General features: G+C 47.6%; 1 protein-coding gene across 1 annotated transcript in view; it reads left to right on the top strand.

Moving 5' to 3' along the window:
- Positions 1-14,313: 14,313 nt before the first annotated feature.
- TMEM120B (transmembrane protein 120B) overlaps positions 14,314-19,540 on the top strand; it is a 29,214-nt gene continuing 23,987 nt past the window's right edge. The window contains exon 1 of the mRNA XM_081842302.1: positions 14,314-14,462. Within this exon, the coding sequence (XP_081698428.1) occupies positions 14,394-14,462 (69 nt within the window). The 5' untranslated portion in view covers positions 14,314-14,393. The remainder of the gene's footprint in view (positions 14,463-19,540) is intronic.

Raw genomic sequence — 19,540 nt, 5'->3', positions numbered from 1 at the left:
TTGAGGAGTTTGTAAGTAAACCATTTTTTACTTACCAAATGTGTGGTCTCTTTCTAGGTTGAGGGGAAGGGGGAAATTTTGGAAGAAACTTAGAAGGGAATATGATAAACTAACAGCCTATATTTCCACACTCTACTTTGATGCATGTTTTGTAATTTTAAATCTCTGTTGGGGCTCTCTCACCAAACCTGGATCTATGCATCCAAGGAATTCTCATTTTATTCTTTTACCAAATTACTAAAAAAACCAACAGTCTTTGCATCTCTAGTGTTTTGATCTCTGGTGTTTAATTTATTGTTTAAATGTTGTATTCGGCATAGATATATTTAAATAAATAAGCAATGCCTAACTGGCAGGGGCTTTCCAGGCAGAGACAGAAATTCTTTCCCTGCAATTGTGTCTTTCAGCTGGAGATTCCAGAGACTGAATTTGGGACCTTCTACGTGTAAAACAGGTGCTCTCAGCATTGGCCTAAGCTTCCCTCCTTGATTTTGTTGTTTACAGAGTGGAAATCTGGAGACAGACAACTGGGTGGAGGCTCAGCAAACCTGTAAAGACTGTTTGCAGTGCTGCCATCTGGAGGCCATAAATAATAACACCTCTTCTGATTTTAGTTACTGTATAGTGTTATGATTACAACCATTATCTTAGGTAAAGGTAAAGGGACCCCTGACCATTAGGTCCAGTCGTGGCCGACTCTGGGGTGGCGCTCATCTCGCTTTATTGGCCGAGGGAGCCAGCGTACAGCTTCTGGGTCATGTGGCCAGCATGACTAAGCCGCTTCTGGCGAATCAGAGCAGCGCACGGAAACACTGTTTACCTTTCCACCGGAGTGGTACCTATTTATCTACTTTCACTCTGATGTGCTTTCGAACTGCTCGGTTGGCAGAAGCAGGGACCAAGCAACGGGAGCTCACCCCGTCGCAGGGATTCGAACCGCCAACCTTCTGATCGGCAAGTCCTAGGCTCTGTGGTTTATCTTGGATTGTGTGAATTCTCAGACTCCTGCCATGGTGGGCACTGCTTGTGTTTTATCAAGCTGAAACTAACAGCGGAAGAGCAAGCCATGAGCAAGTCAGATGGTGCATTTTGGAGAACGGGTTGGAGAGGCGGTGGGGGCAGACGTAAGGCCCCATCACCATGGCTTGTCTACATTTTAACATTATCTAGCTGTTAATCCTATTCAGATTAGACCAGAGTAGTCCACACTCACACATATTTGAATTTGTATACTAGGCGCAACTCTGGTATTTCCCATTTATACCAGCAGGGGTTTTCCTTCCTGTCTGGCCCTGCCTTCTAAATTGTTGACTCACTTATGCTACAAATCCACCTAACAGTTACCTCGTTCAACCCACATTTTATCAGTTTCTCTGCAAGAGTATAACGGGGGACTTTGTCAAAAGCCTTACTGAAATCAAGATACACTATATCCCCAGCATTCCCCTGGTCCACCAAGCTGGTTTCTCCATCAATAAAGAAATGAGGTTCCAGTTACAGATAGGTAGCCGTGTTGGTCTGCCATAGTCAAAACAAAAAAAATTCCTTCCAGTAGCACCTTAAAGACCAACTAAGTCAGTTCTTGGTATGAGCTTTCGTGTGCATGCACACTTCTTCAGATACACTGAAACAGAAGTTTCCAGACCCTTCTATATAGTGAGAAGGTGGGGAGGGGTATTACTCAGAAGGGTGGTAGGAATGGGTGATTGGCAGATAGCTGTGATGAGCCTGTTGACGACTCTTAACGACTGCAATAGGTCTTACAGGAGGAAGCAAGGGGTGAAAAGGTGAAAAATGGCTTTGTCATGTATAATGAGATAAGAATCCAAGGTCTTTGTTCAGGCCAGGTTTCTCCATGGTTTTAAGTTTGGTGATAAGTTGTAATTCAGCAGCTTCTCTTTCCAGTCTATTTCTGAAATTCCTTTGTAGTACATTGTGTATGCCATCAAATGCCAACAGTGTCCTTCAGCTCTCTATATTGGACAAACAGGCCAGACCTTACGCCAAAGAATAAACGGACATAAATCGGACATCAGGAATCACAAGACAGAGAAACCAGTAGGAGAACACTTCAATCTCCCAGGACATTCTATACAAGATCTCAAAGTAGCTGTTTTACTACAAAGGAATTTCAGAAATAGACTGGAAAGAGAAGCTGCTGAATTACAACTTATCACCAAACTTAAAACCATGGAGAAACCTGGCCTGAACAAAGACCTTGGATTCTTATCTCATTATACATGACAAAGCCATTTTTCACCTTTTCACCCCTTGCTTCCTCCTGTAAGACCTATTGCAGTCGTTAAGAGTCGTCAACAGGCTCATCACAGCTATCTGCCAATCACCCATTCCTACCACCCTTCTGAGTAATACCCCTCCCCACCTTCTCACTATATAGAAGGGTCTGGAAACTTCTGTTTCAGTGTATCTGAAGAAGTGTGCATGCACACGAAAGCTCATACCAAGAACTGACTTAGTTGGTCTTTAAGGTGCTACTGGAAGGAATTTTTTTTGTTTTGAAATGAGGTTCGTTTGACATGACTTATTTTTTAGAAACCATTGCTGGGACTTAATCACAGCTTCCTTTTCGAAGTGCTCTTAAGTTTGTTTGTTGTTTAATGGTTTTATTAAGTTTTTCAATTTTATCATCATATTTCACACAAAAGGGGAAAAAATAGAATATAAATCCCCAAATCCCCCCATGACTTCCCTCAACTACCTTTTCTGGTGCTTTATCTCATCCTGCTTATTAGTTATTTCTTATTCTTTAAGATAATTATTACTCTTATCATTCTATTTTTTATATATATAAATATTTATTAGAGTTTTTGAATACAAATGCACCGATAATAAACAATCTTACTTCCATCACAACGTAGTTTCATCACTTCTTTGGACTCCCTCACGTCTCCCGCTCCCATTTACATCGTTAAAAGGTTTTTCCAAGCAAATTATCAACTTGTTTACAATCTTATATCCACTCATTTAAGTATAATCTAGCAATTCTCCATAAAATTTATGTTTTCTTTAATCTCACTTATCATCAAATTCAAAATCTAATTTAGTGGTGGCCAATTTTTTATAATCTAGCATCCTTCTTAACATTCAACCAAATTACAATGTTTTTGTAAATACATCTTAAATTTCTTCCAGTCTTCCTCAATCCTCTCTTCTCCCAGGTCTCGGATTCTGCCAGTCATCTCGGCCAGTTGCATATAGTCCATCAGCTGCATCTGCCACTCTTCCAGTGTGGGTAGATCTTGAGTTTTCCAGTTTTTTGCGATGAGTATCCTTGCTGCCGTTGTTGCATACATAAAAAATGTTCGGTCCTTCTTTAACACCTTCTGGCCGACAATTCCCAAAAGGAAGGCCTCTGGTTTCTTGGTGAAGGTATACTTAAATACCTTTTTCAGCTCATTATATATCATTTCCCAGAAGGCCTTCACCTTAGGGCATGTCCACCAGAGGTGAAAGAATGTTCCTTCATTTTCTTTACATTTCCAACATTTATTATCAGACGAATGGTATATTTTGGCAAGTTTAACTGGGGTCATGTACCATCTATATATCATTTTCATTACATTTTCCTTCAGAGCATTACATGCAGTGAAGTTCAGCCCAGTGGTCCATAACCTTTCCCAGTCCTCAAACATAATGTTATGCCCAATGTCCTGTGCCCACTTTATCATAGCCGATTTAACCATTTCGTCTTGTGTGTTCCATTTTAACAGCAAGTTATACATTCTAGATAGTACCTTGGTCTTTGGTTCTAACAATTCTGTTTCTAACTTCGATTTCTCCTCCTGGAACCCTAACTTTTTGTCATTTTTAAAAACTTCTTTAATCTGAGCATAATGTAACCAGTCTCGCACTTTGTCCTTCATTTTCTCCAAACTCTGCAATTTCCAATTGTCTCCGTCTTTTTCTAATATTTCCCAATATTTTGGCCATTTGGCCTCCATATTGGGTCTTTTTCGGGCCTTAGCTTCCAGAGGTGAAAGCCACCTTGGAGTTTTATTTTCCAATAAGTCTTTGTATTTTGTCCAGACATTAAACACTGCTTTCCTGACAATATGGTTCTTAAAGGCCTTATTGATCTTAACCTTGTCATACCATAAGTATGCATGCCAACCAAAAGCATTGTTTAAACCTTCCAGGTCCAGTACGTCAGTGTCTTCGAGAAGTAGCCAGTCTTTTAGCCAGCAGAAAGCTGCGGCTTCATAGTACAACTTTAAGTCTGCCAGGGCAAAGCCCCCTCTTTCTTTCGCGTCTGTTAATATCTTAAACTTAATTCTGGGCTTTTTGCCCTGCCAGACAAATTTAGATATATCTTTCTGCCACTTCCGGAAGCACTCCGTCTTGTCCACAATCTGTAGTGTTTTACTCTTATCATTCTAACCTCATATTTCTATTTCTACATTAATTTTATTAGTTTGTTTTGTTGGTTGCAAGTGTTTAATCAAACTATGCAAGTGAGTCCACTTCTTTACATTGATTCTGTAGATATACTACTACTACTACTAATTTATTATTTATACCCTGCCCATCTGGCTGAGTTTTCCAGCCACTCTGGGCTGCTCCCAATCGAGTGTTAAAAACAATACAGAATTAAATATTAAAAACATCCCTAAACAGGGCTGCCTTCAGATGACTTTTAAAAATAGGATAGCTGCTTATTTCCTTGGCATCTGAAGTACATACAGTGGTACCTTGGGTTAAGAACTTAATTTGTTCTGGAGGTCCGTTCTTAACCTGAAACTGTTCTTAACCTGAAGCACCACTCTAGCTAATGGGGCCTCCTGCTGCCGCGCGATTTCTGTTCTCATCCTAAAGCAAAATTCTTAACCTGATGTACTATTTCTGGGTTAGCGGAGTCTGTAACCTGAAGTGTCTGTAACCTGAGGTACCACTGTAAATGGTTCCCAGTCCTTCTTAAAATCTCTTAAGCTTTTGATAGCATTGACCATGGTATCCTCCTGAGGTGGGACTTGGAGGCCCTGCGTTACAATGGTTCTGGTCCTACCTTCGAAATTGAGTCCAGAGAGCAGCATTGGGAGAATGCTTTCCAGTCCCCTGGAGGTGACGTTATGGGGTGCCACAGGCTACTCCCTTATTCCCAAGGCTATTGAATATTTATATGAAGCTGCTGGGAGTGGCCATTAGGAGTTTTGGGGCAAGGTCTGATGAGTATGCTGATGACACTCAGCTCTATTTTTCCATCTGACTCAGGAGAGGAAAGACAAGCTGAGCTTGAACCCTGACAAGATGGAGGCACAGCAGATGAGTGGCTCCTGTGTCCAAGAAACTGCTCAGTTGCCTCTCTTGTGTGGGGTTGCACTCCCCTGAAAGTGCAGGTTCACAGTCTACGGGTGCTTTGTCCCTGGAGGTCCAGGCTGCTAGAAGTGCCTTTCTATCAGCTACGACCATTCCTGGACTGGAAAATCTTGGCCACAGGAGTCCGTGCACTGGTTACTTCCAGACTTGCTGCAATGCACTCCTTATAGGGCATTTCTTGTGCTTGATCTGGATGTTGCAGTTAGTGCATAATGTTGTGGCACAATTGCTGACAGGAGTGAGAGCCCCATCAGCATATTAGTGCCCACAAACCTCCACTGCTTGCCAATTTGCTACCAGGCCAAGTTCAGTGTGTTACTAATAGTACATAAAGCCTTCAACAGCTTGGGACCAGTTTACTTGCAAGATCTATGCCCACTTGACTGCTTCAGTCTGCAGAACTTGCACTGTTGTGGTTGGCATCCTTCTGTCTTGGAATACTCGCTCTGCATCTGTAAGAAACATAGCTGTCAACTTACAGATTTGAAAATAAGGGACCAGCAGCCTCGAAAATAAGGGATCAGCAGCCAAAATAAGGGATATTCCAAACACAGGTATGTTCAACTTCTGAGCCCCTCCGAGCTAAAGGCAGAAAGCCCAGCCAGCAGCCAAACGAAGCCTCAAGCGGTGGTTCCCACAGCGCAGCAACCCGGCAAAGGGGATGCAGCAAGGAAAACCACCGTCCCCTCTCCGCTGGGAAGCACTGAGCAAAGGCGAGTCCCCAGGCAACGCGGCCGATTTGATTGGCACAAGGCATGCAAGCTCCACCCCCCAGTCGTTCTTAGACTCCTTATTGGGTGAGCAACGCAGCCAAGCAACACAGTTGGAGCCTCCCTCCTCCCTGGCCGGCAGGGAGGGAGGGAGGGAGAGGAGCTGCTCCCTTTGAAACCCGGGAAATCTAAGGGACATCATCAATAAGGGACAGCAGCAGGACATGGCACTAGGATAAGGGACTGTCCCGCCAAATAAGGGACGCTTGACAGCTATGGTAAGAAATCAGTTTTTGTGTGTGACAGCATCCACACTTCGGAACTCCCTGCCTATTGACACCAGAGATGTCTTCACTGTACTCTTTTTGGTGCCTGCTGAAAACAGTTTTGTTTAGGTTAGGCAAGCCTGTCTGGACGTGTAGAATGTTGACATGTGCTTTAATCTGGGTTTTAGCTTAGGACTGATTTTAATTGTTTTGAATGTTTTAAACAGTTGATTTCACAGCTTTCTACTGATTATTAGTCTTATGCTTTTTGTAAACCACTTTGAGGTTTTATTACAATCAAGCAGTATCTACATCTTGTGAAATAAAAAAATAAATCCACATAGAACCAAAATTACGTTTTAAATAACTTCCTATCCCCACACTGTTGTTGGGGGGTGGGGATATCCCAACTGATGTTGCGAAATCTGCTGTTGAAACTGTAAGAGAGGCTGGGCAGCCCTTGCTGGCAATTGTAATTCTTGCCTTTTATTATAATGTAAGCTCCCCTGGAATCCTTGGAAGAAAGGCAGGTTAGAAATTTGCTCATGAATAAAAATTGCAGCGGGAGACTTAAAAAGCATTAGTTAGCAACCTGGGAGCAGACGTTGTCTGTCCAAGGAAGTTGCTTCTCTGTGTGCAGGTGTCATTCGGAATATATAACAAGATGAAAGATGAAAAGATCTTTTTTTAATAATTCCAGTAATTTAACTTTAGTATGTATAATGGGACATGAATCCAATATCTCCATTCAGATCAGGTCTCTCCATAGTTTTTAGTTTGGTAATGAGTTGTAATTCAGCAACTTCTCTTTCAAGTGTATTTCTAAAATTCTTCTGCAATAAGACAGCTACTTTAAGATCCTGTATAGAATGCAATTAGAAGCTAATTTTGGTCATCTATCCCTTTAAGAATCCATTGCCCTTCCCTGTGGAACCAACTGGCCAGAACATTCCTCAACAGTTATAAGGCTGAAGTATCTGACGAAGTGTGTATTACACACAAAAGCTCATACCTTGAAAACTTATGTTGAGTTGATCTTTAAGGTGCCACTGGAATTATTAAAAAAGATCTTTTCATCTTGTTATTTATTATGACTATGACAGATCAACATGGCCTTCCACCTGAATCTGGTGTCATTCGTAGTTGACCTCTCCCACACACACTGTCTTAGGCGACTTATTCCGGTTTTCAACTTCGGCTTTTGATCTCAAAACGTTCTGTTTATCACAGCTGATTCCTCTGTTCGTCTTGATTGGAATTGGAGGGACCTGCCTGTGCACCATGCGCCTTGCTCTTCGCAACCCTGATGTCAGGTAAGTGCCACCCCGCAGGGCAGGATCAGCCCTTGGCATGGTGCTGACGACTGCCATCCCCGCAAAACCACGTCACGTGCTCCCCGCCTCCCAGTGGCCCTGGGTGTCCTTCACTGATGGATGCCAGGCAGCGCTTTTGAATGGGACCTCAGCTGGACTCCCATCCGTGGCAGCTGCCCACTGTTATGAGTGCTGAGCAGCTGCGAAGAAGCAATTCGATGTTTACATCACATGATGGGTCTAAGCGTGGGACAGGAAGTTCCAAGCTATTCTCAGTGTTGTGTTCTCAGTGTAACATGAAACCTTCCTGTTGTTTGTGTCCGGGAGGAGTCAGTGAGTTGCTCGGAGGATTCTGAGTGAGCAGACATGCTTTTGTACAGTGTACAGTCAGGAATAAAAGTAGCAATGAAATAGACTACTTTCTGGCTGTTTTCTTTCTCCTGCTGCTATGCAAGGGGGAAGGGAGTGTGCACCTTTCATGAGGGAGATATCGCTTATCCAAGACCTTACTGGTCTGTCTGGATGCCAGCCAAGGTAGGTCACCGGCAACAGGCCCCGAGAGCCTGGGAAGAGGAGCCAGTCTTTCCCGATGGGGCCAGTTTCTAACACCCACTACTTTACGCAACTCAGAATTAATCACAGGGATCCGTGGCCTGAGAGGATGGGAGTGAGCTTGGCTTCTTTTCAGAAGCGACACTGCCACTGAAGAGCGTCTGGGGACCCAGTGGCAGGGACTGGTGGCCTGGCTGGGCCAGGCTGATAAGCACCCTTCCAAGCTCCTTGGGGGCAGAGCTTTTGCCACTTCTTTAAGTGGTGCATCTTAAAGCGCAACCTGAATAAAATATGACCTGCTGTGCTCCAGAGGCAGAATAATAATAATAATAATAATAATAATAATAATAATAATAATAGTTATAAGACAAATTATAAAACTACAGTAAAACATGAGCGTCAGCTTCTTAGCTTTAGAGTAAGAAAACCAACCATATAAGCATTGCCATTCCTCAGCCGAGTTGTATCCAAGGCATTGCAATGAGCGGTACAGCATAGCTAAAACGGTATTTGGGAAGAGAGTAAAGCCAATGAACTGTGTGTGCAGAAAGCACAAAGTCTAGCAGGGGCCTGTCATGGAGAAAGTGTAGGATTGGGTTGCCAGCATCGAGTTCTGTCCAGCACTGCCTCACAAACTTGCTGCTGTCTCTGGTGCAAGGCAGTGAGAAGCTGCCCTTGCATTTAGGTAACTGTGTGTTAACTGGCTTTAAAGGGCTTTTACAAATACTTGGGGTACGGTGGCCTTTTTTACATCACACATTATAAAAGAAGTGTGCTCTTCTGATGGCACTGAGGAGGCCATGATTGTTAAATTTGATGGGAACCATGTGCCAACAGTTGGGCAGAGCGTTACGCTTTATGCTGTATGTTTTTCTTCTTCTTCCAAAGATGTACTCCTTGCTGTCTGCCTCATGTCATGTTCCTCTGCCTGGCTGGGACAAAAAGAGCAACCCAGAGCCTTGGAACAAGCTGAGACCCAACGACCAGTACAAGGTATGGTAGGAAATACTTAACTAGGGTTATGATGCTGGTTATCTTATAGGCAGAGATTGTTGGGACTCCAACTCCCATCAGCCCCATCCCTGAAATCTACGGAAGATGGGCTAATAATAATTATAATAATGGCCATTTGGTGGGAGGAATAATAAGCTTCAGCTTTGGAAGGCCTGATGTGTGTGATCACAGCATTTGGGGTTCGACTAGATGACCCTTGGGTTCCTTCTATGATTCTTCATTCTCCTCTCCAGTTCAATCTTCTAAACTCTGACTGAATAACCAGGATAGATCCCTGAGTTTCTGGCTTTGACAAAATTGCTTTTAAGCCCATTAAAGTTGAATGATTAGAGATCCTTTCATGCCACTTCCAAGTCACCTTCAATGGTAGCCCCATGTAGAGCGCATGGTAGTAGTCCAAGCTGGAGATAATGCTTAACCGTGCTGCCCTCTTTCAGTTCTATGCGGTGAATGCAGACTATGACAAGCTGAAAAAAGGAGCGCCCAGATATCTGAAGAGCAAATGAATCTGGGAGCTATGGTTTGGGTCTTTGGGTTTGATGCTTTTGTAACTGGATCTGTAATGGCTCTTAGTCAAATACAATAAATGATTGATTGATTGATTGATTGATTGATTGATTGATTGACTGATTGGTGAAAAAGTGCTTTTTTACTGAGATGCTAACTTTCTCTCTGCATGCCATTCCTTGAACAGCAAAGATAAGTCTTGCTTTCATTGCTCTGTTCATTGGTGCATTTGACTAGTGTTATGTGGAGGGAAATGCAGCCCCTGGGCTGAATAATGTCCCCCTCCTGCCCCCTTGGGTGTCCGGTGTGCCCTTCACAGATATAGACACAACTTGGGGGAGGGTGTTTTGGCTGCTGAGCTGTGCATTGTGGGGGCTGAGGGTGTGATGGTGATGCCTCCCCAGCTGCTGCCATTGTCTGTGGGTTGACTGTGATGCCACAAACACATCTGGCAGCTGAGCAGGTATAAATGTGGGCGAAGGCACAAGCCTTGACAGTTGCCCTCCCCAGAGAGAAACGGGCAGCTCGGTGGCACTCAGCCCTGGTGGTCTCCTGCCCCATAGCAGCAAGCTGACAAGCGGAAGGAGGCAATCGCCTGGTGCTGGGATGCTGTGGAGTAAGGAGAAGGCAAGTACAAAGTTTACTTGCTGGTGGGATCGCTACCTGAAGGCGACGGATATTCAGCTCTGAAGCTGGTTGATGTCTGGCAATGGACCTGGCGAGGCTGCAGCTGGTGGGTGGTTGTTGGAAGAGTTTGCGTTCAGGCTAGTGGATGCCGTGAGGCTACACTGGGTGAGATGGATGCAAAGTGGTTTGGAAGCCTTGTTTGTTAACAGGCAGCCAAACAGAGGAGGAGTCTGGGGGGACGCTGTTGGATGGGGGCCATCCCACTCACCTGCTTGCCTTTGCCTTACAGGGATGTCCGGAGCCGGTGAGGTTTTCCCCAAGTCCAGCCTTCAAAGTCAAGAAGAGAACCGCAGGACGTCCCTATTTACATTGGAGAAATGAACGTGAAATCCTGGCAGCGAACAATGGACAAGGCCGTGGCCGTCCCTGAGAGAAGGAGCTTTGAAGGAAGACTGCAGGCGGACATCTGCTGCATTGCAAGTGATGGGGCAGTGGGGAGAGAGAAGAAAATGAGGGAGGAAACATTAGGCCACATTAGGCCTAATTGGAAGTGCTATGAAGACGCTTTGAACAGGAATGGCTTCCCCTCAGGGATTCTGGGAACTGTAGGTGGTTAAGGGGACAGAGAGTTGTTAGGCGGGTTAGGAATAGGATTAGGATTAGGGTTAGGGTTAGGGTTAGGGTTAGGGTTAGGGTTAGGGATAGGGATAGGCTTAGGGTAGGGGTAGAGGTAGGGGTAGGGTTGAGTTGGGGTAGTGTTAGGGTTAGGGTTCCCTTCTTGTCAGGGAACTTTGGGAATTGTAGCTCTAGTTAAGGGTTAGCGTTAGAGTTAGAGTTAGCGTCAGGGGTAGGGGTAGGGCTCCCTTGTCAGGGAACTCTAGGAATTGCACCTCTACTTAAAGGTTAAGTGATAGCGTAAGCGTTAGGGTTAGAGTTAGGGTTAGCATCAGGGGTAGGGGTAGAGTTCCCTTTTTGCCAGGGAACTCTGGGAATTGTAGCTCTTGGAGGGGAACAGGGGGTCTCCTAACAACTCTCTGCACCCTTTTCAAACTATAGCTCCCAGATTCTTTGGGGGAAGAAGCCATGAGTGTTTAAAGCGGCTTCATAGCACATGGAATGGTGTGGATGTGGCCCTGGCCTCCCTCACCTCACTGCCCCTTATTATTGAGGAATCGAAAAGATTTCCCCTGCAAATCTCTCAGAAACAATGTATCTCACCTGGAAAACTATTTAATAAAGATTACTTGTTATTAAAACCTTTGAATGTGTTTGAATGCCTCTTAAAATGCCCGTGCAGACCACTTTCTCAGGCAGGTTTGTCAGCAGCGCTGTGTTTCTGCCAGCACCTCCTTAATTTTGCTAGCCCCCGCTGCCAAAAGAGACCCAGCAAAGAGGCTTGTAGCAGCCGTCCCCAACTTGGTGCCTTCCAGATGTTGTTGGCCCAGCTCCCATCATCTCTGACCGTTGGCTATGCCAATGGGAGTTGGATTCCAAGAGCATCTGCATTGCTATCCTGTGCAAACGAACATGTTTGCCTGGGATTTTTGGGTGGGCAGGAAGGTGTAGGGAATTTTTTTGCTGCTGCTGCAGATGAAAATCCAGGTGGTTCGTGGAGCGTGCTCTGCTTTTATCTGTTTTGTATAAGCAATGCTCGATCGGTTTTATTATGGAATATTATGCCCATAATTAACCAGTGAAGCAACCTGAAAGTACACATTATACTCTGTATGAACATCCTAGGTTGGTCTTAATAAATTATGTTTCCTTCTGGCCTTGTGAGTTTTGTTCTCGTGGGCTGAAACATGCAGTTCTTTCCCTGAGTTGCAAATCAGGAAAATCCAAGTTTGCATCTTGCTTCTGCTCTGCCACGTGGACTAAACTTCTCCATCTGCAAAATGAATATTTTAATACTGACACCTCTGTAAACCTTGCAACAGATTGTGTATGTGAAACCCTTTGAACAGTTAAAAAAATGCTATGTAAATATTAGAGGTTTTTATAGTTTTGGTCTGAAAAAAGAGTCCTGGGGAACTTGAAAGCTCGTTTGCTATTTTGCCAGATTTTCATAGGTACTCAGGTCCTGGAGGCAGGGAACTTTCCTCTTATGCTCTACACAGGACTAGGCACACAGAAGCTGCTTAATATATAAGAAAGATCATTCTACCGTGGCTTCCTATTTTCACTAGAATGGCAAGATAAAAATTATCTAACAAATAATAATAATAAATCCATATACAGTAAATACAGCCATGCTAATTTTGCAGGTTGCTTTGCTTCCCCTGCCATTTATAAATATTTTTAATTGATCTATTGAGATTAAAAAGAAATAACAAACAAAAGGGTTATCCAGAGGAAAGAAAATGGTAATATTTGTTACATCACATCACCATACGTTATTCTTGTGTTTCTAATGGCTTCCCGCCACCCCATCATGCACCTACCATTTAATCTATCTAGCGTACTATTTATTTTCCTTTTCTTTTGTTAATTTTCATCAATATTATATTCTCTTATAATTATCCATCATACCACAGAAGTCATTCAAGGCCTGCCACTGACGTCATGTACAAAAAATACCTTAAGAATTACTGTAATAACATGACGTCACTACCATTTATAAATAAATGTGTGTGTATATATAATTTACATGATTTACATTTTACCCTTCCAGAGGGAATTCAGGGTGGAAGACATGGCAAAGAGAGGGTATTAAAAACAGTTCAAGACATTCTCCACCAGCGACCTCAAGTCTGCCAGGAACGATGCTTCCTCCTTTCTGCCACCAAAAGCCTGAGTAAACAGGAATGTTTCAAAATTCCTCCTGAAAGTCAGCAGCCAGGGAGGCAGATGGAGCTCACTAGCGAGGGCATTGCACAAACACCCCGTCGTGGGTCACTATCCAAAGGTGCAGCGCCAGGCGGTGCCACCACCACCAAGGCCCAGCGGCGTAGCGTGGGTTGTCAGCACCCAGGGCAAGGCAAGTAATTTGCGCCCCTAACCCCTAACCTGCCGCCGCTGCCAGCTTGTTCTTGCTGCTGCCTGGGCTGGGGTATTTATGGTAAGGTAGCCATGGCGGCGGCGGCGGGTCCGTGTCAGGTGATCTGAGGCGAGTTGCCGCTGGTGCTGCCGCCTAAACAACGCTGCTTGCCCGGAGGAGGAGGAGGGCAGAGAGGCGAGGAAAATGCAACATGGCCCAGCAGCTGCAGCAGCAGCGGGGCTGTGAGGAGGGGTTGCCTGGCGTGCCCTTCAGCCCGGACGCGCGCACAGCTCATCGGTTCCGCGAGACATGGGGCTCTGCTACAGCCTGCGCACGAGGCTCTTCGGCGACTCCGGAGGAGGCGAGCGTGCCCCCCCAGATGTTGCGCCCGGTGTGGCCGCCCCCCCCTGCACCCCCCACGCTACACCACTGCCAAGGCCTTGCCGGCTATCTGCGGGGTCTGAGAGGGGGTGGCCCAGGCAGGCAGGCAGGCTGCCCCAGGAGGCGTCACGATCCCTCAACAGCCCGCCAGGGGCTGCTGCGCTCCTCAGGCATTGCTGAGTCGGGCGCAGGCGGGCAAGAACGGGTTAACTGAAAGCGCAGCTGGGCGGGGGAGGGGGCGAGATTTGGGGTGGGGGGCGGAGCCTGCGAAGAGGCCAGGCTTGGCTTCGTCCAATGGGAGGCGAGGAGGCGATGGCCAGAGCAGGCAGGGCGCGCGCGCGCGCGCAACCGGCGGGGATCGATGCGCTCCCGTCTGCGGCGCCTGCAAATGGCCCGGGAGGGGGGCCGCCTCCGCCTCCGCCTCCGCCTCCGCCTCCGCCTCCGCCCGGTGGGGTCTCCGCCCGAGGCGCCGCCGTAGCTGCCGGCTTCCCGCGGGGGCCGCCTGCCTGCCTGCCTGCCTGCCCAGCGCCTGGCCGGGGCTTCTCGGGAGAGAGCGCGCGCGGGGGGGGGGGAGCCGGAGGCGGATTCCGGCCCCGGTGACGTCAGGCGCGCACGTGGGACCGGGACCCGGGGGGGGGGCGGATCTCGCTCGCTCGCTCGCCCGGGCGGCAGCGGGAGCGGGAGCGGGAGCAGCAGGCTGGGCCCGGGCGCCATGGCGCAGCCCCTGCAGAAGTGCCGCGCGGAGTGGCAAGCCCTGGAGGAGGAATTCCAGCAGCTCCAGGTAAGGCGGGTGGCCCTTGGCGGGGGCTCGATCTCCGCTGCTGCGTAATCCGGACGGGGCGGAATCCCCGGGGAAGCCTCGCCGAGGAGTTGGGAGCCCCTCCTCCGGTGCGGCGGCAGAAGGGGCGCCGTCTCCGCCCCTGCGTAACCGGGCGCCATCAGGGCCGGGCGAGGGCTTCTCGGGGGGCCGCTCCGCGCCGCAGTCCCCCGGTGCAGCGCAAAGGCAAGCCAATGCCGGGTTGGGCGGAATGGCCCCCAGGCGCGCCTGCTGTGCTGCTGTCACTCAAATAGGCTCCTTCTGCGCGGCCTGGGTGCAGAGGTCTTTCGTAGGATCTTCTTGCTGCGCGAGGGATGCGCTTCTTTCTCCTGCTCGGGGAGCCCGCGCTGCCCGCGGGGTTCCGGGCAGTGGCGTAGCGTGGGGGGTGCAGGGGGGGCCAGCTGCACCGGGCGCAACATCTGGGGGTTAGGGGTAGGGGTAGGGGGCGCAAATCCACGGGTTAGGGGGCGCAAATTACTTGCCTTGCCCCGGGTGCTGACAACCCACGCTACGCCACTGGTTCCGGGGTTCCCCCTGGGAAGGGCGCCCTTTGCAGTGCCCGCAGCCCCCCTCCCGGCGCTGGCTGCAGCTGGCAGTCCCGGGGGTTCTCGGGGCCAGATCGGCGGGGAGGGCGCGCTGGTGGCTGCGGGGAAGCGAGCGGTGCTTTCGGGTCGCGCGCTTTAAGCAAAGCAAACTGGCCCGGGGTGGTGCTGGTGGCCTCGAGCAGCCACGCGCGCTGCGGTCGGAAAGGGGCCTTGGCGTCCCAGAAACCTTTCCAATGTCGTAGCTTTGCGGGGAATCCCAGGGTGGTCGCCCCAGCACCTTCGGGGACCTTGCAAAGGAATGGGAGGGAGGGGGTAACTCCGCCTCCCCACCTCTGCTGATGCATCTCAGGGCTCCTTTCATAAACTGCAATACTTCCTTTCCGGCGGCACCGCCTTGCTCTTCTGCGATGCTCTGTTTTGTTTTGTTTTGTTTTTTTCCTTGGGGAGCTGCAAGAAAAACACTGGCATTTTTGCACCGGGGATTTGACGCATCATTGATACAGCCACCACTTTCTAGTCAAGGGAAGAAGTAATTTGATACAGCCACCACTTTCTAGTCAAGGGAAGAAGTAATTTACCCCCTTGAAAAATGGGCCATAGTGATAGACCCATCTTCCCTGCATGCAGAAGGCCCCAATTTCAGCCCATTGTTAGGAATGTCCCCTGCCTGAGACCCTGGAGAGTTGCTGCCAGTCAGTGTTGGTGCAACTGAAGGCAACTTCCGATGCACTTGGGTTCTTGTTGCCATTTAGGGGCAGGCAAACTGGAGCAGGTTCAGAGGAGAGCAGCAAAGATGGTCACTGACCTGGAAAGCAGCTGCTGTGAGGGCAGGTAAAGGTAAAGGGACCCCTGACCATTAAGTCCAGTCGTGGACGACTCTGGGGTGGCAGCGCTCATCTCACTTTACTGGCCAAGGGAGCCGGCGTTTGTCCACAGACAGCTTCCAGGTCGTGTGGCCAGCATGACTAAGCCGCTTCTGGCGAACCAGAGCACCGCACGGAAACACCATTTACCTTCCCACCAGAGCGGTACCTATTTGCCTACTTGCACTTTGACGTGCTTTCGAACTGCTAGGTGGACAGGAGCAGGGACTGAGCAACCGGAGCTCACCCTGTCGCGGGGATTTGAACCGCCAACCTTCTGATCGGCAACCCTAGGCTCAGTGGTTTAGACCACAGCGCCACCCACATCCTGTGAGGGCAGCTAAAACCAGCCAAAGATGTTTAGCCCAGAGAAGAGATGACTGAAGGGCAGAGGAGGGGCTATATCAGATCCACAGACAAGAAGGTGAAGTCTCGTTCTCTGTTGCTCCAGAGGGCAGGATTGGATCTAATAGGCAGAAGTTACAAGAGGGAAGATTTTGTTTGAACATTGTGAGAAACATCTTGAGAGTGAGAGCAGTTCATCAAGGACATGGGTAGGCAAACTAAGGCCCAGGGGGCGGATCTGGCCCCATCGCCTTCTAAATTCGGCCCGCAGATGGCCTGGGAATCAGCGTGTTTTTACATGAGTAGAATGTGTCCTTTTATTTAAAACGCATCTCTGGGTTATTTGTGGGGCATAGGAATTCGTTCATTTCCCCCCTTAAAATTTACTCCAGCCCCCCACAAGGTCCGAGGGACAGTGGACCTGCGCCCCTGCTGAAAAAGTTTGCTGGGCCCTGATCGAGGAGGCATTGTTCCTTAGAGGAGGGTGGGACTCCCTGGGGCTGAATTGTCTTCAGGCTGGCCAGGCCCCAGTTGGAGACACTTTAGCTCCTTCATTGCCTGCATTGGGCAGGAGGTAGACTAGAGGGGTCACAGCGGTTATGCTCTTGAGCAGCAACAGAGGCAGATTTAAACAGCCATTATTCATGGCGACTGTTTTTGGAACTGTCAGTGGTATGTGGTGCTTCACCATCTAATTTTATTCTACACAATTTCTTTAAAGTTGCAGGCTCAATTTTACATATTTTTTAAAAATTGCTTTAACTTCTTTTAAATGTCTGCACCTCTCCCCCCCCCCTTTAAATGAATATTTTCTCTCTTTTTTTCTTTGCAAATCCCTTATAGGACTTAAATTGAGTAAGGTATATAATATTTGTTGGGTAGATAAATAAAATACGAAGAAAGGGCTGCCCCAAGGTTTTTGCAGTCCAAAATTCAAGTGCAGGGAGCAGAGGCTGAAGAGTAAATGGCGAAAAGATTCTTTATTTCAGAGGTCTGTATTTATGCTTAGTTTCCAGAAGGGACAGAGGCTCTTTCCCCGAGTCTGCCTGTCTCTCCAAGGAGGTGGAGATGGGGCAGATCCATCCTCCTAAGGACAAGGAACTGGCTTGTATCTGAGGGAGAAAGAGGAGCCACCCCATATCGCCCTCCTGTATCCTTTCTGCAAGGCTTCCTTTAGGTCAGTGGTGGGGGGCTGATGTCATTGGACTTCGACTCCCATCTTCCCTCGCCACTGGCCATGCTGGCTGGGACTGGTGGGAATTGGAGGGTGCCAGAGTTGGGCAGGTTGTTTTAGCCAATGCTTTGGGCAGTGAGAGAGGGAGGGGCTTGGCAATGGGGGCAGGAGGAGAGGCTGCTTTGCTGCGAGGCTGCAGTTGCCAGTGCCAACAGCAGATTATGCACCTGCTCTCCTATGTGGGTGGTGGTGAAACAGCCCACAATTGCTCTCCCTCTTTTCTTTCTTTGCAGTCTATCTCATAGCATAGAAAAGATTCAATTGGTCTACAAATGTCTTAACCTAAAGCTTTTCTATTAGTGTAGAAAGCCCTTTCAGGACCCATGACTGAGTTGCTTCCTTACCTCTAGGGCGTTTCGCCAGTGCCATCACTGTACACCAAAAGGCTTTAAAAATTAGAAGTAAAAGCCATAACGTATGTTTGGGTTAAACCGGGATCTGAAATAGTGGTCAAACGACTCCCAACAGGTACGTATTTTTCGCTCTATAAGACGCACCAGACCACAAGACGCACCTAGTTTTTAGAGGAGGCAAACAAGAAAAAAAATATTCTGAATCTCAGAAGCCAGAACAGCAAGAGGGATCGCTGCGCAGTGAAAGCAGCAATCCCTCTTGCTGTTCTGGCTTCTGGGATAGGTGCGCAGCCTGCATTCGCTCCATAAGACGCACACACATTTCCCCTTACTTTTTAGGAGGGAAAAAGTGAGTCTTATAGAGCAAAAAATACGGTATATTCCAGGGCCGGGTAACTATCTGGTGATAGAACCCACAAAACAGTGTGATCCAAAACTGTTCCCCAAGGCAGCTGCCAGCGAAAGAATAATAGCAGTGAACCCTGTACAGTGGACGCTCAGGTTGCGAACGTGATCCGTGTGGGATGCACGTTTGCAACCCACAGCGGCGCGTCTGCACATGTGCGGGTTGCGATTTAGCGCTTCCGCGCATGCGCGACCGCCGCAAGCTGGAAGTAACCCGTTCTGGTACTTCTGGGTTTTGGTGGGTGCGTAACCCGAAAAAACGCAACCTGAAGCGGCTTTAACCCGAGGTATGACTGTACTGCACAAGGACGTGCTGGAAAACGATAGACAGTAAAACCCAGCTGGTGGCTTGATTCAGCAGGTGCTGAGAAACTGCCTTGAAAACCATGTAAACATCTGGGAGAAGAAAAAGACCTGGCACCAAAAGTGAAGCCGAGTGGGTGCCCCTGGGAAGGGAGCAGGTGCCACCACAGAAAAGGATTATTGCTTTTGCCTGCTTTGCTTCACTTGGCAGGGATGGCCTAAGGGGGGCGGGAGCCTGCCTTCTAAAAGCTCTGTCTCGCTCAATATTCCTCTTTACCAGGTTTGGAGAATATTGCTTATTGCAATAGCAACAAGCCCCAAACTCACATTCCTTCTTCTTGGGCCAGAGGCAAACGCGAGTGGAGCAACGAATGTAAATGTTACCTTTATATATACAACCTCTGCTACCTTGTGGGATGCCTTTGGGAGAAGCCAAGGCGAAGGAGTAAACCCTACACAAATCTTTTTTTATATATAAATATTTTTTATTAATTTTTCAGCACAAATACACAGTCTTATCGAAATTTCCACAAATTTAACTCTATTTGGACTTCCTTCAGCTTCTCTGACAATCATCCATATTTACCTCTCAATTACGCATTTCTTCTGTTTATATTGCCGTTAAACTTCCCTCCCACTTCTATTTCTTTTTAACAATATATCTCAACTTTCACAGTGCTTCTTGAAACCCCACTAGCGTTGTTTGCACATCACACATACTTTTCAGATATTCAACAAATTTCCCCCAGTCCTCGATGAACTTTTGGTCTCGAAGATATCTGATTTTCCCAGTTAGTCTGTCCAATTTTGCATAGTCAGTCAGTCAGTTTCAATCTCCATTCTTCTAACGTCGGTATTTCCTCTTGTTTCCATTTCTGGGCCAGTAGAATTCTTGCTGCTGTAACTGCATATTGGAAAAGTTTACAGACCTTTCTTCTTATTCTTTCCTGTAATCCCTAGAAGAAAGGTCTCTGGTTTCTTTACAAATGTATAT

This window comes from Podarcis erhardii (genome assembly GCF_964252035.2).
Source record: "Podarcis erhardii genome assembly, chromosome: 15".
Taxonomy (NCBI): Eukaryota; Metazoa; Chordata; class Lepidosauria; order Squamata; family Lacertidae; genus Podarcis; species Podarcis erhardii.
The sequence above is the reverse complement of the archived record's forward strand: the minus strand, read 5'-3'. Positions and strand labels throughout refer to the sequence as shown.